Source organism: Ostrinia furnacalis, unplaced genomic scaffold (assembly GCF_004193835.3).
Source record: "Ostrinia furnacalis isolate ACB-3 unplaced genomic scaffold, ASM419383v2 OfSCF6229, whole genome shotgun sequence".
NCBI classification, from domain to species: Eukaryota; Metazoa; Arthropoda; class Insecta; order Lepidoptera; family Crambidae; genus Ostrinia; species Ostrinia furnacalis.
The window spans coordinates 50,315-76,794 of record NW_021136468.1 but is presented as its reverse complement, the minus strand read 5'-3'; the positions used below and the strand labels follow the sequence as shown (position 1 = coordinate 76,794).

The following is a 26,480-nucleotide window of genomic DNA, read 5'->3' as shown; positions in this document are numbered from 1 at the left end:
AACCGGCCCTTACTTAAAGTAAGTATTTTTAAATGATCGATTCAGATAATTCTTATGNCTGGGTCCCCAAACTAATTTTTTTAAGCCAATTTTACGAACTTTGTCACATTTAAACGGATTATTTAAACATATCCTCTCCGCAAATGAAACAAAATTGATTTAGATAATTCACACAAACACTTCTTAATGCTACCATATTAAATTATACAAAGAAAACATAGTATTTTAAGAACTGTCGGCGAATTAAGACTGAAATTTAGCAATTTTTGAGTGAAAGCTATAACACGTAAACAAGAGCTGCTACGAAAAAATGGACGGCAGATTCAGAATCAGCGACGTCAAATTAGTAAACATCATGTAATGAAAGTCAATCATCAGCCAAAAGTTGCAATTTTGTTGTGCAGTGTTATTCTTCATACTCCTGGGCAGGTTATAGTATACTTACTTCCCACGGCAACGGGAATTAGCGGGAAAATCCTTATGTATGAAAAATCTAAACCGCTTAAGTTAGACGCTTGAAATTTGACATGCAGGTATCTTAGTAAACTTAAAGCTTAGTTACAACAGGATATTGCAAAATTCCTACGGGAACGGGAGTTAGCGGGAAAAACATTTGTATGAAAAAATCTAAACCGCTTTAGTTAGACGCTTGAAATTTGGCATGCAGGTACCTTAGTAAACTTAAAGCTTAGTTACAACAGGATATCGCAAAATTCCTACGGGAACGGGAGTTAGCGGGAAAAACATTTGTATGAAAAAATCTAATCCGGGTAAAATGGGATCCACGCGTACGAAGTCGCGGGCGGCCGCTAGTTATTGAATAAACAAAAAACCCAACTGCGTAAAAATGAATTGAAAAGATAAAAACAAGATTTGATGCCTCCGACTGCATTTGTGAACACTAAGACTGAGTTGTCTTGTTTTTATCTTTTCAGTTCATTTTTACGCAGTTGGGTTTTTTGTTTATTCAATAATAATTGATTTAAATGGCAATGCCAGATTTTGTATGGAAGGTGGCGTCTTTTTTTTTTCGCGCGGCCATCGACCAAACTTTGTTTTTTGATTACAAAATAGTGTAATAAACCAAACTTACTATCACATGTATACCTCTAAACTCAGTCTGAACTGAGTTACGAGCGTTAGAAGTTTGATAATTTACATACTAGATTTGCTTTTGCGCGCAAGTTTTGTAAGAAATTGCAACAAAATATTGCGCTAATTTTTTATTGAGCTGATTCTGCTCCATACTGATGTCTGGAGCCTTTAATGGATGGTATTGTTTGTTCACACATACAATGTCACTATTTTGTTGCAATGTCTTACAAAACTTGCGCGCAAAAAGCAAATCTAGTATGTAAATCATCAAACTTCTAATGCTCGTAACTCAGTTCAGACTGAGTTTAGAGGTATACATGTCATAGTAAGTTTGGTTTATTACACTATTTTGTATCTAAAAAACATGATTTGGTCGATGGCCGCGCGAAAAAAATAAGACGCCAATTTCCGGCATTGTCTTTTACTAGAACTTTCAAACTGGAAGTCAAACCCTCTTATCTTAATTAGTGCCTAGTGTGCGCCTACGCTTAAAGTGGAAGTTTTTTTCAACATATTTTCTGTTGCTACATATTGTTGTTTTTTTGCAGCAGAGCCATATCTCGTCGAGCCCGTTGAGCCCGTCGAGTTCGACGAGCCCGGCGAGCACGTTCAAATTGTCGAGCCGCCACATCGGATACGCCTGGTCAGCCAGCCGGGCGAGAAGAAGTGGACGCAACATACAATTTATTATTAAAAAGGGTAAGCCTTTGACATTTTAAGACTTTTCAATACATTTTCTATTACTCCTTTTATTTAATTAGTAAATCTCGGGATTTATTTGATTTTTTTTGTGTCGGATAGCCCATTTTATATAGTGGAATGGCTTTACCATCACGCTACGACCAATAGAAGTAGAGCATTAATGAAAATTGTTGCGTAAACGGAAAAAATATTCAAACGATCTTTACGCGTATGAAGTCGTGGGCACGGTTAGTTTTTTTTTATAACGATAAATTGATAATACTTTTAAATAGCTCCATTTACATTTCATTCGAAGGAAGAGGCCTATCTAACAGAAGCATATTGTATTTTTTTTTCCAGACTGAAGTGTAGCGGAATGGTCCCCTTGCAGCAGCTGCAACCGAGTTTTATTTGGCTTTCATGATTATCTTATAGTTAATCATTGTTGTCTTTGTGTTGACGAGTAAATCAAGTTATTGTTAACTCTTCGACCCTGGCATACGTAGTAGTCATGAGTATTGTTCACGTTAGTAAGCCAAAAGCAATAAATGTCAAAGTTTAGTTGCAAATTAAAGCAGTAATAATTAAAGCGTTTTACTTTTTCAGTGGTTCTCTAGATTACTTTAAAAAGACAATGACGGAAATTGGCGTCTTTTTTTTTCGCGCGGCCATCGACCAAACTCAGTCTGAACTGAGTTACGAGCATTAGAAGTTTGATGATTTTCATACTAGATTTGCTTTTTGCGCGCAAAGTTTTGTAAGAAATTGCAACAAAATAGTGAGATTGTATGTGTAAACAAACAATATCATCCATTAAAGGCTCCAGACATCAGTTTGGAGCAGAATCAGCGCAATAAAAAAATAGCGCAATATTTTGTTGCAATTTCTTACAAAACTTGCGCACAAAAAGTAAATCTAGTATGAAAATAATCAAACTTCTAATGCTCGTAACTCAGTTCAGACTGAGTTTAGAGGTATACATGCCATAGTAAGTTTGGTTTATTACACTATTTTGTAATCAAAAAACAAGTTTGGTCGATGGCCGCGCGAAAAAAAAAAGACGCCACTTTCCATACAAAATCTGGCATTGCCATTTGGCAAGAAATATTCGTTCATGTTCTTACATTATGTCCATGTTGCGTATTGATTTTTTTTTTGTTTGTTTATGCATTAATTTTTCGGTACAAACTCTAAGGAGAATATTTGTTTTTGTTCGTATAGTGTTAACTGTAATTGTTATAAAATCATAATAATAATTATCTATGAATGTTATAAAAAATATTATTTATAGTTTTCTTTTTATTTTAGTTTAAGATGTTGAATAAATAACATTAAAACCTTAGGTAAAAGCTGATAAAAATTTAAAAGAAGAATTTGTTTATGTTTGATTTATATTTTTTGTCTGTGATGTTACTATTTCTTTCAATAAATAAAAATCATAATAAATCAATGGATTTTGATTTTATTAACCTACTATATAACTAGCGAGAGGTCTTGGGTTCGATTCCTGCCTAAGAAAAGAAAGACAACAGCCCGGCAAGCGAGAGGTCATGGGTTCAATTCCCGCCTTAGGCAGTTTTTATTTTAATCTGAAGTTTCTAAGATGTTGCTAAGAAATAATATTTACGAATATGCAAATTTTCATGTCAGTAATAGCATTCAAAACATTTTCCCTCCGCTCCGCTCCTCTCCGCTCCGCTCCTCTCCTCTCTGCTCCGCCTTAATGGTGGAAACCGGCCCTTACTTAAAGTAAGTATTTTTAAATGATCGATTCAGATAATTGTAATGAAAAAAAAAATCTAATAATAATAATTTATCTTTCAAAATGTTCCAACAATATACTTCTAACATCCCTTTTTAATAAAATAAAATGTCCAGAGACATTAATAATGTGTGTGTGAATAATCATCGGAAGCCGTCGGAAGGCGTTATCCATACTACCTTGACCCATTTTGGCCATTTTTGTCTGATTTTGTTAGCATTTATCTCATAAATTTTCTTAGAAATCCATTGAAACCTTGCAAGATGTTATGTTCAGATTAAACCTAGGTAAATCTTGTTTCTGGAAAATGTAACTTTTACTTACGTTATCAGTTCTAAACATACAGAAATCCATGTCTTGTAACTACCGATTTGTAAGCAAAAAAACAGACCCATTTTTGTTTATCTCTCATTTAAATTCCATTGTAATTACAAATGAACCACTTATATCCTCGTCTAGCTGATATACTCAAGTTACTGTAAACATCTGTTTCAACACTCTAAAGCCTTGGTTCTATCGAATAAATATTTTTATGTCGACCTCAGTTTTGATGGTACTCTGAGTACCTACTTAGTTTTTCTATGAAAGTTTCAAACATGTTTTGTTGAAGATATTTGTATGAAGAGGGTTGGTTTTTTGTATCAAATCTGTTAAAATGTGTGTTGGGGATTAAATGAAATACATATTACAGTCAAATATTAGTTTTTATTACAAAAATCCTTAAAACTAAGTTTAAATTTTCGTCACAATTATTTGGTGTAGTATACAAGCTTTATTATAACATTTCTGTTGGAAAAACTTATTAAAATAGTACCATAAAGTAATATTTAGTATTCAGTAAAAATTTGATTGTTATAGATTTCTACTTTTGTTATTAGGTTCTCAAAATTAAAGTTTCGTATCTCCGTCTCGGATTTGATAGTAACATGATTAACTTTGTTAAATTTAAAGTGTTCGAATTTAACCTTTCTCTAACCTTGATTTTGTTGGATGTATAATTCATATTTTCTTTTAAAACAGGGGTTCTTGGCGACCCATCTGAACTTCTCTTCAAACTTCCATCTTGCTTGGAAATTACTGGTTTTATAAGGCTTGGCGAAAATGTTTTACACAGTGCTTCAGGTTCATCGACATTTTTTACTTTTATTATCGGAACTGCAGAAATATATTGTGGCATTTCTCCAGAATACTTGTCTTGTTTTTGCTGTTTGTCACATCCATATTAACTGTTCTTAAATTTGGACTCCTTGACTTCAAAAGTGGCTCATAATTAGAACCTGCCATTGCTTTTGGTGACTGCACCTCAATCGTAGTTGTCATATTATGTCCATCATCACGAGATAACATTGGATTACCCTTAGCAGTTTCTTTACTCACTATAAAGTTTTTGTGTTTAGCATACAAATTGCCCACAAACAAACCAGGAGTTGGTGACTGTACCTCAATCGTAGTTGTCATATTATTTCCATCATCACGAGATAACATTGTATTGGCCTTAATAGTTTCTTTACTCACTATAAAGTTTTTGTGTTTTGCAGATAAATTGCCAACATACACACCAGGAGTATTTGGTCCAGGCATCCCAGGAACATGAGGAATTAACTTTCCGCCGTGCAGAATGGTTGTGGGAGTGGCACCGTTTGGTGAGGCCGATGGGCTCAATGGAGGTAAAGTCAATGGATTAAATGCCGTAATAGCACTCAATGGAGGAAATTGAAAATGCGTTATATCATGTAAATTAGGCAGATTGGAACTGGAAATTTCAGGCGTGTTGGATATTGAAATTCTAGGTGTTTGTGGCTGCGGCGTCCCAAGAATTTCTTTGGGCGTCGGAGGATTATGTACCATTGTGCCACCGGAGTGCAAGCCAGACCGAACAACAATACTACTGGCTTCTAAATCATTAGCTAATTTAGACGGTGACAAGTTTTGCTGAATCAATATCGGAGATAGTTGATTTTACTAGGTTCTATACGTAGTGTAGTAGTGCCTCCACAGTGAGTGGTCTACTATTTTCACTTCACCCCCGAACATCTGTAAGGACGTTGAGTTGTGTCTCATGTGTGTGGACATTTCTTCTAGTGTTCGAAGTCCCGTTGCACTTGAATCGATGCATCGTACTTTAGGTTGAGAATATAACTCTCCAATACGGGGAGACACATTTTCTATTTGTCTTGGACTATAGTTATTATCTGATCTGCTCTCAATTTTTCTTTTTGGGCTAGCTATTGGCTTAAAGAAGAACGGTCATCTGTGACCCAGGACCGACAGAAACGAGACATACCTCAGTTTTTTTGTCATGTCTTAATTAGTTAAATTATATATTTTTTATATTCGAAATCTATGTATAACACCAAAATATTACCCTTTGTTTTTGTTCAGGCGTTATACACTCGGCATCAAATAAATCGCACCTCCCGCGACAAGCACTTATCAAACGTATGCATTCCCACTTCCCACCAACATTGGTACGATTTAAAAGCCTAGTTTTAAACTTTATTTCATTAAAGGAAAGGTTTTTACCCCAAAAATGAGTCTTTACAAGGATCCAGAGTCACTTCTTCAAAAAATAGGTAGTTACGCTATAGCCATTTTTTATGACTATAAAACTATTAAGTTGGGATTAATCGCTATCCATCTGTTAAAGAGGACACGTGAGATCTTTATTTGGTTTTATAACCATAAAAAATGGTCTAATTGATCCCAGAGGTGAGCCCAAAGTGAGGTCTATTTTCAAGTCACATTTATGGTATATGTTATTCATTTATTTAGAAATGAAATGAATTTTTCTTCAAGGATATTTATTGGGCTTTCAAATAACACCAATATTGTTGGGGTACCATGATTGTATCAGAAGAAAATCTTTAAAGTTCGCGTCGCGGAAGGTGCGGTTTATTTGATGTTGAGTGTATAAAAACAAATACAAAATTCCTATTTATCACCAAAATTGGCAAATGTATGTACCTATTGTATTGGCTAATGTCTATTACAGCTGCTATGGAATGTATCTAGGTGGAGATACAGCCGGATTTACATACATTTACCAATTTTGGTGATAAATAGGCATTTTGTATTAGTTTTTGTATAATGCCTGAACAAAAACAAAGGGTAATATTTTGGTGTTATACATAGATTTCGAATATAAAAAATACATAATTTAACTAATTAAGACATGACAAAAAAACTGAGGTATGTCTCGTTTCTGTCGGGTCTGGGTTTTTTTTGTATGGGGCGTGACCGTTCTTCTTTTAAGTTCTCATTTTTTCTTGATATTTCATTTGAACTTTTTGAATCAACGAGTCTGGTGTTCCCTAACAATGGTCCAGGTGAGGGTAGAAGAGCAACTATATCATTAGATTCTGACTTCATTATTACCAAATTATCAGGCTTGCATCTTAGAGGCGATGATAGCTTATTGGACGAGCTTGTCTTTGTATAGGAGCTTTGTGGTGTTTCAGGCAAACGTACGTTTACAGAATTACTCCGCATAAATATATTTTCCGGCCTGGCTATTTTAATATATTTTTGAACAGTATTGATTGCTGTAGTATTGATAAAACTACCTTTGCAATAATAATTTCTGTGAATCTCCAGATTATCTGCGCTGCGATACATTATTTGGCACAATGGGCACACAAACAGTGGTCCCTGTCCATCAACTAATTCACTCGGTACTGGTGTAAGGCCATTTGTCTTGGTTTTTAAAAGAAGGTCTTTAATTATAGATCCTTCAGGGTTAACTTCAGCTAAATTCATTGCCTTCATATAAGCTCTCACATACTTCCAGCAATCTTAGGACTGGCCCAATATTGTATGGGAAAAGCGATTTAGATACCAGTCTGCTGATTTGTAATCGTAGTCGAATCAACACCCTCATTGTGTCATCAAGACCTCTTGAGCCACCTAGATCGGTTTGCTGGCACGTCTCAAGGAATTTGGGCCAGTTCCTCCTCACATACTTTAACACTTTTAGCGCCTCAAAGTAATCATCGGCGTGTTTTTATTGCCAAAATCCCGATATCGGGTTCTCTTNGTTAAAGTAAGATGGTGCAACTCAGCCCAATTATTTTGTAGAGATTCTTTGTTGGGTTTGAAATTGACTAAAATGCGACGTTGCCAAAACGCTACGGATGCGGGTAATAAGCAATACTCAATCCTAAACGCTTTACATAGAGCTTGGTTTGCTAGGGCAAACATGTACAGTGGTGATTGTCGAGCGGCGCGCGCGCGGAATGCGAGGGGAGGTGTCGACTGGNCCATCTGGAATTTTCATAAAAATTGTCTCTTCAAGAGAACCATTCAGGAAAGCAGCTGTTACGTCTAGGTGCTGTATACCCATTTGAACAGAGAGAGCGAACAATAGCCTTAAGGTAGTATGCCTCACTACGGGGGAAAAAGTGTCAGTATAGTCCATACCTTCAACTTGTGAAAATCCCTTTGCCACTAAACGCGCACGAAAACGGACATTATTTTCACTGTCATATTTCTTTCGTAGCACCCACTTACACTGCACAACTCGACTACCTTCTGGAGCAACACACAACTCCCACGCATCGTTGTCCCTGAAGCTCTGCAATTCCTCCTGCACAGCCATCTTCCACTATTCCGCCTCGGGGCCTCTCAATGCTTCACTCAGGGAAGAGGTGTCCTCATTCGTACAGAAGTTGGAGTAGTCATAGCGTTCTGGGGAAAAGCCGTACTGTTCTGGCCTCTTTCTCTCTCGCACAGGACTGGATGGTCTGGAATGGGTGACCTCTTCATCCAGTTTACTGTCTGCGTCTTCGTCACTGGGAACATATGTTTCCTCATTTCCTTCTGGTGTAGCATCGAGGAATTTTGTGTCATCTTGACCTGACGTCTCTACACTGGTCTCCTGGTTAGATTTTTCTATCTTGGCAGTATCTAAAACCTGTGAGCCATCCGCCACTGAATCAAAACTCTGATCTTGAACTTCAATTTCACATTCAGATTTTGATTCCGGCTCAGTTATTATAACGTCTCGGCTGGTCAACACTTTTCTTGTATCGGGGTTGAAAAGTCTATATCCTTTTATATTTTCTGGATATCCAATGAGTATGCACTTTTCTGACTTTTTGTCCCACTTCTGTTGTTGATGTTTTCTGCACACTTTGCATCATACAAAAATGCCAACTTACTTATGGAGTAAACTGTTTCCTAAACACGTAAATAGATTGCTTAGAGACAGGGGGCATCAGCTACTTATTCCAAAAATAAAATTGGCTAGTGCTAGGGGCTGCTTAAGATTTGCCACTGCAAAAATCTGGAATGACCTGCCACCACCGGTTCGCGCCGCATTGGATCTTACGCTACCGACCTTCCGCAAAAGATGTCGCAACTGGCTGCTTCAAGAGCAATCTCTGGCACTGGCTAATTTATAAGTTCACATAGCAATTTGAGGGCTATAGATTCAAAAGCGCCTCTGTCCAGTTTTTTATCCAACACATTTTTAGATTATTGGCAACACATTGCATGTTAGTCTATGACCTCACATAGTGACATATGTGCAAAACCGTCTATATTCCATACTAAATTCAATTTGAAATTCGCGGTGAGGTGCAAAAACGTCTCTATTATTTAATCTAGTAACAAAAGCGCTTGTATCCCGCCTCGACCAATCACAGAGCCGGGCTGTGTTAGTAACTGTAATGGCGTCCGCGTGTTGTTTGTTGAACATTTCGTCCCGTTATTTTGTTGATTTTTAATAGTAAAAGAACGCAAAATGGAAATTAATATTGCTTCAGTGCAGGATAATAAAGGAAGAAAACGGATCCGCAATGAAAAACAATGGAAACGTAACGTGCAAAAGCGTGCAAGGTAAGTTTCCCTGACCATGTTTTGTATGAGAAGATGCAATGGACGGGTCAATACCGTAATGACCAAGCAACAATATCGCGCCGAACGTCACTCTTGCTTTAAGATTTATTATGATGATTGTTTAACTTAACAGAAAATTTTACTCTTTTAACACTATCACATTTTTCCTATACTTACAAAAATTGCACTGTGAATGCATAAAAATAATATAAACTCTTTTAAATTTATTTTATTATTTATATACATTTAAAAAAATGTCACTGCCAAAAGAATTAAAAAATATTTTATTGTATATCTTTATGTTATTTTAACTGTGCTGACATGTAATTGTGAATAATAAATTTTACTTTTATTTCAAATAATACATTAAATTAGCCGTTTTTTTTTATATTACAGGTATTCTGCTAAAAGACCACCGAATATAAATGATATAAAAAATTGTGTACATAAAAAATTGGGTAAACTAAAATGCATCGATTTAAATCCTCAAGACATAAGAAAATTTCACCAAGCATTTTTTTCCAAGGCGGATAAAGTGTATCAAGACAATTTATATTAAAATTCATAAAAGTCAGTACACCACAGAGACGAAGACGTAAAGTAAAAAACCGTGCTGAAGCTGAATTTTTTACGAAATATTATATTCGTACATATAGAAAACCGTACAAAGGATGATGGGCACAAATGTATGGAAAGTGGTACCCGCTCCAATAGCCATAACCAATATATATTTTAAAAGTCCTATAGATGTAGGAAAATGTCTGCTATGGGGCCCTGCGTGCAGACGCTGCATAGATCGCCGCGACCAATGACAGGACGCGTTGATGTGAACACATCCCTACAAATTCATACACGCTGTCTGGTCGCCATCGCCATCGTCATCGTGCACGCCGGCTGCACGCGTTGGTCTGGTCTTACCTTTAAGAATTTCCCGAAGATTTATAAAATGCCTGCAACTTTGATAGATCAAGAAGAGAGTATGTTTAATTTTATTCTGATTTATTGTTTCTTTTTTTATGTGCCAAATAAATTATTATTTCTTTCTCTTTCTTTCTTTCTATGAGGAAATTCCGAAGCATAGCTGGCTTTCCTATGGTAATAGGTGCAATAGATTTCACTCATATAAGAATAAAAAAAGTGAGAGCAGATGGGGGTCAATTGTACATCAATAGGAATTGTACAGGAATAGCAATTTATTGTATTACCTATAATAACTGAGACAATGAATGCTAAAGGCCAAAGGCTGCGCATTTTGGCATATAATCTTTTGAGCTTTGCGAGTCTAAAACTGACTATCTTTATAAATTCGATATTTACACTAGGAAGAATTCTAAACGTGGTGATTTCGCTGCTCCTAGTGCTGACTTAGCTGGCAAGAGTACCCAAGTAGTACTCGATCTATTGAAGGGCCTCAAACGTCGGGGGCACTGTGTCACGATGGATAATTATTATAATTGTCCCTCGTTTTTTTTTTTTTTTAGTTTTAAGCTGGTACCTCTGACGTGGTAATCAGAGCCTTTGCTATCACGGATTTTCAATTTTTACACATTGTTTTTAAGGTTTGAGGAGATAGTTTTATAATTTTTATCATTGTAAATGTACTGTTTTGTTTTATTTCTTTTATTTTGAAAATTGCTACATGTCTTCTTATTGTTTATATTTACTAGTTTTAACTTAATAATAATTGTCCCTCGTTGGCACGCCCCAACTCAAATGTAATTTTCCCTTTCCAAAATTTTTCATCCTAGACGATCGGGGTCCGATTCCCTTAGGTTGGATAGCATTAATAGGCTAGATGCATATAGGAATATAGAGGAAGAAGTCGTAATAACGTCTGAACCCGTAGATAACATTTTTAAATCCCTCAGATTACTCCCGGAATTTACACGAAACCCCAACGTGTTAACTCGTTTTATTCATTTGTGTGATCAGCTAGTTCTCAGACACGTTAACACAGGGCCGCGAAACCGTTTTTTTTTTAACTTCATCCCAGTTTCCTTTTGTGCGATTTATTTCAGTCCTTCAACTTCAATGTTACGGTTTCGGGTAAATTCTTTGTTAATTATCATCTAATAAATTCAGGGTCGCAACGTGTTAACACTAACGCCATCCAGCGGCAACTGCAGGAGAAACGACACGTCACAGATTAGCAAAACATACATCGACCGGTGCCGCACAGTTCTTCGGTACTCCGATAGATGGCGCTGTCCTCTATGTATAAAACGCGATAACAAAAATTCCGCCTACTTCACTTCACTTCATTACTTTACTTATTAACTTTCATTCGATTACCATTGTAAACGTCAAATAAACGTTATAGTCTAAATTCAAATCAAAATTATTCATTTGAGTACGAGTACTACCTATCCCAGCTGAACCTGATCTGCTAGTCTTAGGTAGGCGCAAACACAACGTATTCATTGGTTTGTAACAGAAAATTCAAGATGCCTCAATACGATTTTTAAATGATATCTGAGTATCGAAAAGTTGTCTGATAGAGAAGGTGCTACACTTAATTTGTCTGATATAAATTTTTTGCACATGTGGACAACTTATTTTATCATGTCCAACAATTTTCAGACATATTGCTATGATACCGATCGGTAAAATTTGTTAACATTTTCAAAACGGTCTCAAAATTTAATGCGTTCATATTTCCGTCTGAAAATCAAATAACCAAAATTTACTAATAAAAAAGATTTTCAGACGTATTGCTATGAGACATTTTTTTGTCTTATTTCTAATTTTTTTAAGTGTTTTTTTTACGGGTTTGCGCTACACCACTAACGTCTGAAAAATATGTCTGCGGTATCTCAGAACTATCATTCAACTACAGTCTGCAAATCAGACATATTGCTATGATGCAGTTCGGTAAAATTCTTTGACAATTTTGAAAATTCGGTCAGATCAAACGCTACGCGGAAAATGTCTGATATTGTTATTTTCGAGTTCAGGATAATAGTATCTATCGATTTGATGCGGTTTTGGCCGTATTGCTATGAGACAATATTTTTTGTCGTGGGCTCTCGTACTATGAATAAACTATTTCTAATATTCTTCTTTTTGTTGTAACTTTATTAATTAAAAAATCTGCTTTAATACATTTATATTTCCTAATTTACAAATGACTAATGCCTGACCGCTACTTGTGAATATTATAGTTATAGAAGGTAGTTTTACTTTAATATTATCGTGTTATGTAGCAGGTAGTTTTCTATATGAAAATAAATCAGTTTGCACTCAGCTGGTCGTATGATTTGACATGGCGCAGCCGGCAGGATTAAAATAAAGTTAAATATGGAATCAGTGCTACAGCCACCGTCGCCGTTTCGGTTTGAAAATAATTTACTCAACGTTACATCGGGAAATTTAAGTCAAGAATGGGAGAAATGGAAGAAATCGTTCCGGATATATTACGACGCATGTGAATTGGATAAAAAACCAACGAAGGTACAAATAAACATATTACTACACATCATAGGAGAAAAATGCAGAGAAGTTTATGATCAATTTACCGAAAAATTCACGTCAATTGAAGATTTAATAAAAGAATTCGATAAATTTTTCCTACCGAAAAGGAATAACGACAGTCCTTTAGTAAATGACCTAACTTTTGGCATTTGTGGCAACGCTTTAGTTTGTTATCAAAGTTGCTGGTCTTAGTTCTCTTGGGTGGAATACTTTGGTCAGTGTCTTTACTAGATCGTTTGCGTTTATATGAATTTAGGCTTTGAATCAATTGCGGCAAATTTTTGGGCGTCAAACGTAACAAATCAGAACGTATACGAAAATCTGACATACCAGATATCACGGCCTCGACTAGTCGCTGCTCAGTCATCTCCACGCCAATCGCCTTCCTGGCAAGCTCCCATTTCCGCGTAGCATACTCGGCGAGACTGCTTGCCTGCTCACTGGTGTACTCCATGAAGAGAGTGAGGTCATCGTAGTAGCGCGCTTCATCTGCAAATGTTTCCACAAGCCTTGTTTTGAGTTCCGACCAGGTAGTCAAAGTTGTGTAGTTACGCCGAGACCATTCGGCCGCACGTCCTCGTAAATTTTTACGGGACAAATTAAGAATTTCCCTATCAGTCAACTCGTATTCTCTTTTTAAGTCGTTTAGACTGTCACACCAAACTTTTATAGTGTCGGCGCGATCATCAGGATCGAAAGGTGGGACATAAATATTGTCTAAATTACGGACACGAGGGCCAGGCTTTGAGTGATAAGTATTAAAAGCACTAGCAGTAGTCTCTATAAGTTTGGACATCATCTCTTGCATCATAGTCTGCATAAAAGTAACGGGAACGAAACCTGTCCTTGTATGTTGTCCGGCAGTAGGGCCGCCCGGAGTCTCACTCCCATGAGTGGCTGAAGGCGATGCTGCTCGTGGTGCCAAGATGGGTGACTGCCTGCCGTTACTCGACCCTGCAGACGGCTCATCTTGCACCGACCTGGTTTCGTCCGGAGGCTGCATGTCCAATCTCGTAACCTGAAATGCAAATTGTTCGTAGGCGTAGTATGGGTTTAAAAAAAATCCCTCGATCCCACTTCTGATGTGGGAGTAAATGAAAGCAAAAACAGTAAAATTAGAATATCTTTTTATCATAATATACAAATACTTTATATATGGCACTATTAAGCTTACATATAAGCAACTATATAGAGCAATAATGATTAAATAAGCTTTCTAAACACAATAATGATATTACATATTTATTTATTACGTTATATACTATGTATTATATAAATAATATATAGGTAAGCAATCCGGCATAATAACAGTATGTAATTAACAAAATAATAAATAATAAAACAATGGTACCTGATAATGGAGACAGTTCAGAGCACCGATGTGCCGTGTCCGACGATTGAACAACGTCTGAGCTGTCGACACGCCGTAGCCGCCTTTTATAGCAACGAGTAAACAAGCTCGGTGGCAAGGTGGGAGAACCGGTAGCTAGAACTTGCTTGCGTATTTTGTACGCCGAGTCGTTTAGTGACTTATTTGTAAAAATCAATATTTGTACCAAAAATAAAATAAAATGCGTAAATAAATAACAAAAATTACACATATTCTCCCACAGGTACACTACTTGACTATCCAGAAGAGGAATTGTCTTTTGCTTTTGTCACAAAATTAAAATCTAACGGGAATGTAGTTCTTGCTCGCATCATCGATCATATTCTCATGAAGAATTCTGATTTTTATTCAAGAAAGAAAAGAGGGAGACAATGCAGGAAGATCAAGCTTTGGCTCTTTCTACTTCATTGGATCTATCAAAGTGGAAATACCTTACTTTAAGGTCTGCATTGTCACATTGCGGGACTTTTGTGCAACTTCCATCGTACCACAAATTATTAGAAGCTAAGAAGAGGTGTTATCCGGATGCCAGAGATATTGAAATATCAGAAGACGGAGTAAAGGTGAACCTACAAGCACTTCTAGATGTGACAACTCAAAGGATCCTGCAAGTCGTTGGTGACGAAATAAATATTTCTAGTGGAAGTTTAAACTAACTAGCAAATGAGGGCTATAGATTCAAAAGCGTCTCTGTCCAGTTTTTTATCCAACACATTTTTAGATTATTGGCAACACATTGCATGTTAGTCTATGACCTCACATAGTTACATATGTGCAAAACCGTCTATATTCCATACTAAATTCAATTTGATATTCGCGGTGAGGTGCAAAAAGTCTCTATTATTTAATCTAGTAACAAAAGCGCTTGTATCCCGCCTCGACCAATCACGGAGCCGGACTGTGTTAGTAACTGTAATGGCGTCCGCGTGTTGTTTGTTGAACATTTCGTCCCGTTATTTTGTTGATTTTTAATAGTAAAAGAACGCAAAATGGAAATTAATATTGCTTCAGTGCAGGATAATAAAGGAAGAAAACGGATCCGCAATGAAAAACAATGGAAACGTAACGTGCAAAAGCGTGCAAGGTAAGTTTCCCTGACCATGTTTTGTATGAGAAGATGTAATGGACGGGTCAATACCGTAATGACCAAGCAACATTATTGCGCCGAACGTCACTCCTGCGCTAGATGGTACAGGTCATCACATTATTATACAAACCAAATCAACCCGATGTGGATTATGCCACAAAAATACATTCATGAAATGTTCTAAGTGCAACGTGGCCTTGCACCAGAAATGTACTGTTGTATTCCACACAAAATAATATTTTTTTGTAAAAGTACTAAATATTTTCTTGTTACTAATAATTCTAAATGTTTAAAAGTATATATTTTGTTTTAAAATTAATAAAAATATAAATAAAAACCGCTTCTAATTTCTCAATCACCCAACCTACACAATAGAACATTACATGCATATATATTCCTACTGATCGATTAGTCGATCGGTTTCAAAACTTCAAAAGTAATTAAAAAAAAAATTTTTTTAGTATTGATTTATGTTCACATACATAATAAGGTGCTATGATAAAATTTTCGTTAAAATCGATAAAGTCTATGTATGCTTGGGATGATATGGGTTAAGATTTATTATAATGATTGTTTAACTTAACAGAAAATTTTACTCTTTTAACACTATCACATTTTTCCTATACTTACAAAAATTGCACTGTGAATGCATAAACATAGTATAAACTCTTTTAAATTTATTTAATTATTTATATTGATTCAAAAAAATGTCACTGCCAAAAGAATTAAAAAATATTTTATTGTGTATCTTTATGTTATTTTAATTGTGCTGACATGTAATTTTGTGAATAATAAATTTTACTTTTATTTCAAATACATTAAATTAACCGTTTTTTTATATTACAGGTATTCTGCTAAAAGACCACCGAATATAAATGATATAAAAAATTGTGTACATAAAAAATTGGGTAAACTAAAATGCAACGATTTAAATCCTCAAGACATAAGAAAATTTCACCAAGCATTTTTTTCCAAGGCGGATAAAGTGTATCAAGACAATTTTATATTAAAATTCATAAAAGTCAGTACACCACAGAGACGAAGACGTAAAGTAAAAAACCGTGCTGAAGCTGAATTTTTTACGAAATAATATATTCGTACATATAGAAAACCGTACAAATTAGTGAGAATTTGTCAAAACGCTTTAAAAAAAATATTAGGCGTCGGTACCCATAAACTCCGAAACATAGCTAAGAAATTTTTAGTATCTGGCCAAATGCCCCAAGAGCGTCGAGGTGGAGATAGAGTATCTAGGAAAACTTTAGCTAAAAAAGAAAATGTGATGAGATTCATCGAGACATTTCAATGTATTGAATCTCATTATTGCAGATCAGCCACGTCAACAAGAAAATATGTATCTTCAGACCTCAACATAAAAAAAATGTGGAGACTTTATCAAGAAAATCAGACCGATGAAAATCTTAAGGTGCGACATTGCTTTTTTAGAAGGATTTTTGTAGTACATTATAATATTGGGTTTAAAACACCCAGAGTTGACATTTGTTCAAAATGTAGTGAGTTATCGGAGAAAATTAAAAATGAGAAGGTGGAAACTGAAAAAGTGGCTCTCATGACGGCATTACGAATTCATAAATTGAAACCCAAATCCTTTTATATGTTTTTGCGGGAGCTTGATGACGAAACGTTTACAATTTCCTTTGACTGCCAAAAAAATCAGGTCTTGCCCAAAGTTGCAGACCAGATTGCTTACTATTCTCGGCAATTGTACATTTACAACTTCACTATCGTGATAGGTACAAGTACAAATAAATTTCAAAAAGAAAACGTCCGCATATGTACGTGGACAGAAAATGTCCACGCTAAATCTTCAAATGAAATTGCATCGGCAGTTTTCGATCTACTTTCAAAGGCAGATTCGACAGGGAAAAAAAAGATCCGAATGATGGCTGACGGGTGTGGTTCACAAAATAAAAATTCCACAATGATAGCGATGGTTGCTCATTGGTTAATAATGTATGCTCCAAGACATATTAAAACTATTGAACTCATTTTTCCTGTTCCCGGGCATTCGTTCATGCCAGGGTCAAAGTCACCTTGGACTAGGGAGATGGTGGAGAACGATATCTTGAAGTGGACGTCCGGTGACTCCCCCGGCAACCTAGACCTGTTGGCTCCCTACCTGGATTCGATATTTCAGCAGTGGGGTTACGACTCCAACGCTGCCAACTTCCTTAAATTCAAAGAGTTTTGCAACGACCCTATGAGATGGGGAACGAGTGGAGGTGCAAAGATGGCAACGATAGAAGGTGAGAGTTATCGTTCGAAGTGGGCATGGGCTTTTTCTCGAATGATGAACGCTGACAGCTCTTTCAAAAAGCAGAGAGGACCAGTGAAGGCAACCACTGCATGTGCGAACAGATCGACAACCGATCGCGGGACGAAAACTATTTATAATTTCTAGACGAAGGTGAAGAGAGCGAATCAACTCTTCTCAAAAAAGTTGTTTATTTTAGTACAATGGACTCTCCCTCGGGATCGAGCACCCAACTCAACCAAACTGACAGTAGGCGCAGGACTGAGTTGATCATAACTGTAGTTTTCATAGTGCTGGCAATCATCCTCATATTAGTTTCAATAGTCAGGAATGAACTGAAAGTTGTGGCCCTTGATGCCCAACAATCTCTAATGCTTAGGAAAATTTGCGAGGCAACTGTAACTGGCTGTTAAAATGGCTTACACGTACGGTATTTCACCGGACGCTCAAGCGTCCGAGCTTTTTAATTCAAATTCCAGGCCCCCCTTCCCTTGTCGGGGTCCGCAATCTCAAAGTTGAGAGACGTTCCTACTTGCTCTGACCTAACCATTGTCCGCGGTAGTAATCGGGAGGTCGCCATAACCACTTGGAATACACAATGCCGCCATTACATTTTTATTCGATGTTGCCAACAACACCCATTTGATTACTTTAGCCATACTAGTACTTCTTGACAGTAACGCATAATACCATCCACAAGGCCAGGTTATGTGAAACCAAAACCGCCTCTATCCATATTAATACAATGCAAAACCGCCTCTATCCAACGTTTAGAAGCAAAACCTACTTGTAGCGTTGCAGTTTTGCTGTTTTTTCACAAATTTAGTTTCTTACTCGATATTCAGATTTTGGATACCACTAGCGACATCTGTTGGCGTGATTTGGAATTAATTTGCAATAGATGGCGCTTTTTGCTCAGTGGATTCGGATATGTTTTATTGAAGCATTTCCTAATGTTTTATTTTGATTATTCCATTTTTTAATGGAGTATTTTCGGTGTTCTGGAGATTGTTTTCATCATGGTTTTTGTTAGTGTTTGCTTTTTATCTAAGCGGCGAAACGAAACGTCTCGCGATTGACATCGCGGCTGTCAGTTGAGCTGTCAAATCACTTTGGAATTTTGGTCGATCTTGCGCAGCCGCAATTTTATTATTTTCGGGGATGTAATCCCCCGTGTTTCAAATCGTGTGATGCGGAATGCATCCACGATAATTTCTTAATATAATTTAAAATGAACACACATGAGGTAAGTTCCCGTCGGAGAATTTATTTATTTTTCGTGATTGATATTTTTCGTATTCCAGTACGTGGTATTTCATGTGATCGTTTCTTTCAGAAATTCCCTAAATCCTATTCGGATGAGGGTATTGGGTTGCTGAAGACTGCGAGTGAAGCTTAAATTAGCGAACAGTCTTTATGCGGGATTTTCATTTTTATTTCATATTTTATGATTTTATAATTTAAACATAATATTTTGATGATATTTCATATATTTTAATTTCTCTTCATTTCGTATGAAATATTTGTCCTTTCTAAACTGCTGATCTCTTCGCATTTCCTCCTTGTCATCAAACCTCTGTCTCTGCAAGAGTTTGAACGCTTACCTGTCGAAGAGATGCAAGAGCTTCATCTGGCACTGCGCGCTTGAGGCTGTGGAGGACGCTGCTTGGAGCCTAAAAGTGTGCGAGACCCGTTGGACCCCGGAAGAAGAGAGGAACGTTCAGGGTAACGGCTTATAACCGCATGGCTTCCAAGGTACCCACTTTTCCATCCTTCAAGTAGGAGTCTTTCCGACCTGACATCGTGCAGTTATCTTAACTATTAGAGTCTTTTAATATTTAGGCTGAGTTTTAAGAAATTTGTAGTGGCAATAATATTCACCAAACCGAACCTAATTAACGACCCTNATTTCATATTTTACATTTTGATATTTCATATATTTTAATTTCTCTTCATTTCGTATCAAATATTTGTCCTTTCTAAACTGCTGATCTCTTCGCATTTCCTCCTTGTCATCAAACCTCTGTCTCTGCAAGAGTTTGAACGCTTACCTGTCAAAGAGATGCAAGAGCTTCATCTGGCACTGCGCGCTTGAGGCCGTGGAGGACGCTGCTTGTAACCTAAAAGTGTGCGAGACCCGTTGGACCCCGGAAGAAGAGAGGAACGTTCAGGGTAACGGCTTATAACCGCATGGCTTCCAAGGTACCCACTTTTCCATCCTTCAAGTAGGAGTCTTTCCGACCTGACATCGCGCAGTTATCTTAACTAGTAGAGTCTTTTAATATTTAGGCTGAGTTTTAAGAAATTTGTAGTGGCAATAATATTCACCAAACCGAACCTAATTAACGACCCTGAATCCCTTGAGATTGGCACTATTGCAGTAGTTATTATAATATCGTAATTGTAACTATATAGGAGCATACGAGATAAAAATAAATTGTGTCAATTGAGAGGGAGCTGTTTTATTTACATTTTCTAATTTCACACAAGGAACGGTAACTTATATAAATTTCTGCAAGCCGGACAACCTCTTTTTCACGTACAGACAACTCACCATCTTCTCAGTCTGCACCGGTGGCGGTTCAATTCCAGTCACCAAGCCGCCAGGAAAAAATCCTTTCTTGCAATACAAGGAACGGTAACCTAATAAATTTCTGCAAGCCGGACAACCTCTTTTTCACGTGCAGACAATTCACTCTATCCAAATTAAAAATAATAAAAAATAACGTTAACTATGCTTTCAGATAATGGAATTTTATTAAAGTTTAGATGATTTAACATCAAATGAAATCTAATTATTAAATAAAGTCTTGCTGTAGTAGCCGCAACAGGTTTTAGTTATATTGTGTAAAAAACAAAAAACTGGACAGAGGCGCTTTTGAATCTATAGCCCTCAAATGGGGATTCGATGGATCTTCAGCACATAGCAATTATAAGCAAAGAAGTGAACTGGCAGAATTTGACGACTCGTCCGTGTTCATGACGAGCCTTGTTCCTCTAAAACTAGTCAGGGGATGTTGTTATAATATGGGAGAATCCAAAGTCATCTTCAACGTTTTACTGTAGTCGTAGACCTATTAAGTTCACATTTGCGAAGGAAACGACTGCGATGCGATACGAATCCAAGTCGGGGTATTTGTGGAGGATGAAGTTTTATGCCGGCAAAGGGCAAGATATGCAATTTGATCCAGAGCCAGAGGGTGCCACCAGCAAAATCGTATTCGATTTAGTCCGACCTTTTCTGAATCGGGGGCACACTCTGGTTATGGACAATTTCTACAACAGCACTTTGCTCTCCAGAGCATTGAAAAGCCATTAAACGGACACAATGGGGACATTACGCCTTAGCCGCGAATTTGTGCCCAACAGTCTCCAGTCAAAGACCAAAGGGAACATGAGCACAGGAGAAGTGGCTTTTAGCCATACGAGGGGCATTACGAATGTAGTCCTACCTACCTACCATCAGGCAAAAGTCGGCGGAAAAGAAAAATACGGTAAATATAAGTATATGCCAAAAGTTGTACTGGATTATAACCTCCCCGCATGGGTGGGATCGACAAAAAAGACCAGTTGCTGCAGGCCTTCCCCGTGGAGAGAGTTAGAAACCAAATCTGGTATAAAAAACTTAGAATAAGGAACTATTGTGGAACCAGAAATACAAAGTGTCATTGTGTTGTTGATTGTGCGTTTCCTTGGTCAATATCCCTGTAGGAACCTAGATAGGTATCCCTCATCGCAGAAGGCGAACTGGGACTTAGTACTAAACAGCGGGGTGTCAGACTGAGCTAGCTAAGACCACTAAGACGCCCCGTTGCAATGGCGCCCAACTGAATAACCTACAGAACTTACAGGGATCACCAGACCGCTAGAGACCAGCGAAAGACCAAAAAAGAACGCAACAAATTGGTAACCGTCAATGTTTCCAGCTTACATACATTTAGTACAGTCACAGTCATGGCACTCATGTCTTGTTAATATTATAGCAAGTAAAGCCTAAAACCAATGTTTTCCAAGAATATATTTTTTTTTATAATAATTTAAAATTAATAATTATCTTAAAACAAAATCTTACTAAAATTATAGTATGTACCAAGTATGTATCAATAAAATAATACCTCGTTATGTGAGGTTGATACCTTACTACTGGAGATCGTACCTAATTTTCACTTTAGACTATCTTTATCTCTTAGCTCTATTGCTATTTCATCCCCCGCATTCACTTCCGCACTATCGCGCTCTCTGTCGCACGCGCTGCGCGTGCCCTGACTGGCTCGTGCGTTTCGTTACATTCATCGCTAATCCAAGTACCCTTATGAACCCTTAACAACGGGCTTTGGTAAAATTAATTAGTTCACGTTGATTCGTCAGAGAAAAGCAATCATGTCAGCATCCAAGGTTAATTGTGTAGAATTCCCGAAGGAGAAGATTAGTGGCGATGGATATATTACAGAACTACTCAAGTTACCGCCGTATCTTCTATAGTAGCTGTTCCGGCTCGCCCAGATGACGGAAAGCTAATTGGCTTCAGCCAACGAGTTCATTTCAAGTGTTTATTATTTAATACAAAAAATTAATACTTCTATTATTGTTTGGCTGGCATACATTTAGTATGGAGACTGAAAACATTAAATTTTCGGATAGATCCAGTTAATTCTGTAACCTAATATTTGTACCGTTGCAGCGTTGTATAGAGCTTGTGAAGTACTTTCAGGATTAGTAATCAGTTTTTGGATATTATCTTGTATAGTTTGGAAATAATCCAATGAGATCACTTATGGTTTCCACCCTGTATGTATATGATAAAGCAAGAATCATCCTAGATGAGTCTGCCAAGATACCTACCTATCAGATATCAGATCTCCATGCTCAGCTATAAACAACAAAGTACCTGCAAAGATAAGAAACAGAGAATATCAAATGAATAAAATAAAAATATTTGTATGTAAAGCATGGGCACGTATAATAACCACAATCAAATAAATTTGATAATAGAGCTACTCCTACAAGAATGATTGGTTATGCGCCAAATGCATATTTATTGTGGAATCCTGAAACAGACGAAGTTACAGTATTAAGGGATGTGAGATTTGATGAGACAAATATAAGCCAAGGAATAAAATCGACCAGCAAATCAAGCACAAAATGATCCAGGCTAGTACCTTTTAACTACAAAACTTAACTAGTTTAAAACTATTTAAAGTACAAATGGCCCCATGGTCCTCTTACAATTTTCATTTTTTTTGTGAAAGGTACCACGATTAAAAATCATTAAGAGAAAGTAGTTATTTTAAATTGTTCTAAGCTTAAAAATTGGATACTCTGCGAAATCACCATGCATAGTCAATACTTGAATCAGGGCCACAGATTTTAGAAGATGCCGCACTTGAATGCATGACGAAGATGTATATATAAGTGCATATTGTGATGGGTACAACTTTTATATTAATCAATTTCCGCAATTTTTAGCAATTGAACTTAATTCTCCAAACCTCGAAAAAAGCTTAAAACGCGACTTCCAAATTTTCTCCACAAAAAAATACTTTTTTCAATAAAACTCACTAATCCATGTGTCATTGAGTTCTTGGAACACAAAAGACACTATAACCCTATAGTGAAGAGTCAGAATGGTTCATACGATAATTTAGAAGTAAAAATAGAAAAACAAAATAGTAATAATACTACAGTACTCACTGCGTTATCTATTCAATAAATTAAAAACTGTGGTAAATTCATTCATTAGTTTTAAGAAATAGCATATCGAATAGTTTGCCTCGGTGTACGCGGCGTGTTCGCTGCGTCGCCGTTCCGCTTTCAAAACGCTTGCAACGTGGTAAGGCTCTGAAGGTCAGAGGAGGAATACATAGCAAGTGGGTGTTTAAAGTCAAGAAAACTGAAGGTACAGAGATCTATAAAGCAAGACTGATGGCTAGAGGTTTTAAACTAGAAAACACCCCACAGGTTCACCCTTATCTTGTCAGTTGCTTATCAGAAGTGGACCTAGGTACCATAAATTGCATCCTTTGTTTCGTCGTTACCATGGATACCTCTGAGACCAAGAGCTACCTCGTTGTGGACAAAAAAAACGTCAGGAGATATGTCAAAGGCCGCATATCACTTGTGAAAAATGAGCTGGGGGACATTTTCCGCGTTAAATCCACCGCCATGTTGGATGTTGCCGCCGAACGAATTAGTAGTCTTTTTACGAGATCAGAGGACGTCAATCTCAATTTGGAATCGATGGATACTTGACCACCGAGGCATCGAAAATTGAATCATTGTAAATCATTTGTAGTTTGTTTGAATTTTGAACGTCCGTGGGTACTATAGTGCCATTTTTTTTACCGTAAACCGTCAGGGGCTCTACCTACGGTGCCCATGACGATGCGCGCTCTACTGAGTCTATAATTATAAATTTTACGACTTTTAGTTAAGTGACCCTTTGGATATGCTCTCATTAAATTTTTCATCAGCGCAAAGGCATCATCGCCCACAAAAACATATTATGGTATATTTATACCACCCGAAGTTAAGGGTTCTTCATCAGGAAATTGTAATTCATTAGTTAACATTTTCCCTTTCAAGACACTGTCTGCAAATATTCCACCATCACTAAATCGTCCTTTTGAGCCAACATCTATTATTCTGAACTTACGTGTAGCGTCAGCTACCGCTAGCAGCACAATAGAAAATGTGTGTTTGTAATTATAATAATCAGACCCTGAATTAGGTGGCACTCTAAAGGCCCCAGTACACAATGGCCCATGCGTGCCCACTACAGGCCATCGCCATTGTGTACAGGGGGTAATGGTATATGATGGCGGAGAATTGTCCATCGTGGCGCGCAATCGGGGAGTTGTCGGTTTTTTGGGCACACTTCAAAGGAATCGTGGCGTAGCGTGGCCTGTGGTGTTTACACAATCGGCCATTGTTTAGTTCGTCACCGGCCGCTGACCGGGATAGTACACTTTTGTGTTGCGTGCTATTGGCGTGGCGTGCGATCGTCCAAAATTTCAACAGCGTGGAGCAATGAAGAAACTTTCAAGTTTATTGATTTATATCAATCTGAACCCGCAATTTGGGACTCAAATAATGCACTGCACAAGGAGAAAAACAAGGTATGTTTATACTAATTTTATTTTGATAGAAATTATGCTATCTATACTTCTATACTAATATTAGGAAGGACTTAAATTATTGTTTGTTGGAATTGAATAGGCTCCGAAACTAATGTACCAATTTGAAAAATTCTTTTAGCATTAGAATCCTACATTATCCCTGATGAAAATAGGCGATAAAAGAGCCTCATCTGAAAATTTGGTTCAGAAGGTTATGTTCATATACCTGATGCAAGAAGAAGAAAACTTGATAGAAAAAGTGTGAAACTAATATTGGTTGGATATGAAAATGAAAATTATAGAATGTTTGATAATGAAAGTGGGAAGATAACAATAAGTAGAAATGTACACTTCAATGAGAACAATATACCGGTCCTGAGAAAAAATATTACTACAATTTCCATTACTGAGGAAAAAAATCAAAACGAAGAAAGTCCAGAAATACCAGGAGACAACCAAGATATTTCTGAATCAAGTTTTGAAAGTGTAGAGACACAAGAAGATCCCAATGACAGAACGTATGAGCCTTCGCAGATAATTTCGGAAGATGATACAATATAATCAGCATCGATTTATATGTTATAATTGCAACAAGAGAGGGCATTTCGCAAGAGACTGTAGAGCCCCAAAGAAATCTGAGAAGAAACCTCAAGAGCAAAGTATGCTTGCATTTAGTGCTGAACAATCAGAAACATCAGCTTCATCATGTGATGAATGGATTCTTGACAGTGGTGCTTCGTCACATATGTCATTCAGGAGAGATTATTTCTGTGAGCTAATAGAATATGGCCAGAATGGTAGCAATAAAAAAGTGATATTGGGAAATAATAAGGAGTTGGCAGTGCAGGGATGTGGAAACATATTGATTAGAAGATTTGTAAATGGCAAGTGGGAGAAAAGCATAATAAAAGATGTGCTTTATGTGCCAGAACTAGAAAAGAATCTGTTCTCAGAAGGTATGGCAGCTAGAAAAGGCTATGTTATTGTAAAGAAGAACAGAGAGGCCCTAATATTAAAAGACAATATTGTTGTAATGACTGCAACATTGAAACAGAACAATCTTTATGGACTGAACATTAAAACCTTATTGAATTTGACATTGAGTAAGAATGGTGCAANTGATCTATTTACGTCTGACAGGCAGGGCTGCCAGACGAAAAAAAAAAGATATCTTCTAACTAGATTTAATCGTGCTCTCACATAGGATGAGTCCCACCGATTCCTTTTGTATATGGCACAATCCATAATATCTGCTTGTCGCACCTGTACTCCTTTGTCCATTTGTCTTTTTGATGAGGATTCTGGTTTTAATTTTTGTTCATGTAAAGATAACTTCCTCTTCTTCTCGCGAGACACACTTGGTAAAATACTCGGAGAACATGGAGGAGATCCATCGTCACTAGGCATGTTAATTAAGTAGTTAATATTATCTCGAATGGATTAACTTAGCTAGCCAAGAAATCACCAGTTAGATAATGATTGACAAGCTACAAAATAGTAAAATATTTTAACTACCCACAACATATTGTATATTATTTTAACTTCGAGATAAACAACCAGTAGCAAAGTACGGATGGAGTACAACTAGCTTAAAAAAAAGTATCACATTCTTAGAAATGATAGTTATTCGCATTCGCTACTGCCATCATCAGTATCAGCAGAATCGTCTTCTGAGCAATCGCTCTGTGATTCATCTAAGCTTGTTGATGGAGTGACAACAATGTTGACATTGGGGGCTTTTATTAAGTCCAGCACTTCTGTAGGAAACG

General features: G+C 36.9%; 2 protein-coding genes and 1 long non-coding RNA gene across 4 annotated transcripts; 2 read left to right on the top strand and 1 right to left on the bottom strand.

Annotated features, from left to right (window-relative positions):
* Nucleotides 1–3,204: 3,204 nt before the first annotated feature.
* On the top strand, nt 3,205–4,708 carry LOC114362133 (uncharacterized). The gene is made up of 2 exons (XR_003656657.1): nt 3,205–3,267; nt 3,324–4,708. It is a non-coding gene; the product is annotated as an uncharacterized LOC114362133 (long non-coding RNA).
* Nucleotides 4,340–5,863, bottom strand: LOC114362132 (uncharacterized). The gene is made up of 2 exons (XM_028317401.1): nt 4,979–5,863; nt 4,340–4,840 (listed from the first exon to the last, which is right to left on the bottom strand). Exons 1-2 carry the CDS (start codon nt 5,384–5,386, stop codon nt 4,685–4,687), a joined length of 564 nt encoding a protein of 187 aa, XP_028173202.1. The 5' UTR covers nt 5,387–5,863; the 3' UTR covers nt 4,340–4,684.
* An 8,224-nt stretch (nt 5,864–14,087) lies between these two features.
* LOC114362131 (uncharacterized) lies at nt 14,088–19,479 on the top strand. Of its 2 annotated transcripts, none has more exons than XM_028317398.1 (3): nt 14,088–15,318; nt 16,168–18,842; nt 18,933–19,472. In XM_028317398.1, the coding sequence occupies exon 2, from the start codon at nt 16,538–16,540 to the stop codon at nt 17,741–17,743; it is 1,206 nt and encodes a 401-aa protein (XP_028173199.1). In that variant the 5' UTR covers nt 14,088–15,318; nt 16,168–16,537; the 3' UTR covers nt 17,744–18,842; nt 18,933–19,472. The 2 variants fall into 2 exon arrangements, with proteins under 2 accessions (XP_028173199.1, XP_028173200.1); XM_028317399.1 differs by having other exon boundaries at nt 14,097–15,318; nt 16,651–18,842; nt 18,933–19,479.
* The last annotated feature ends 7,001 nt before the right edge of the window (nt 19,480–26,480 follow it).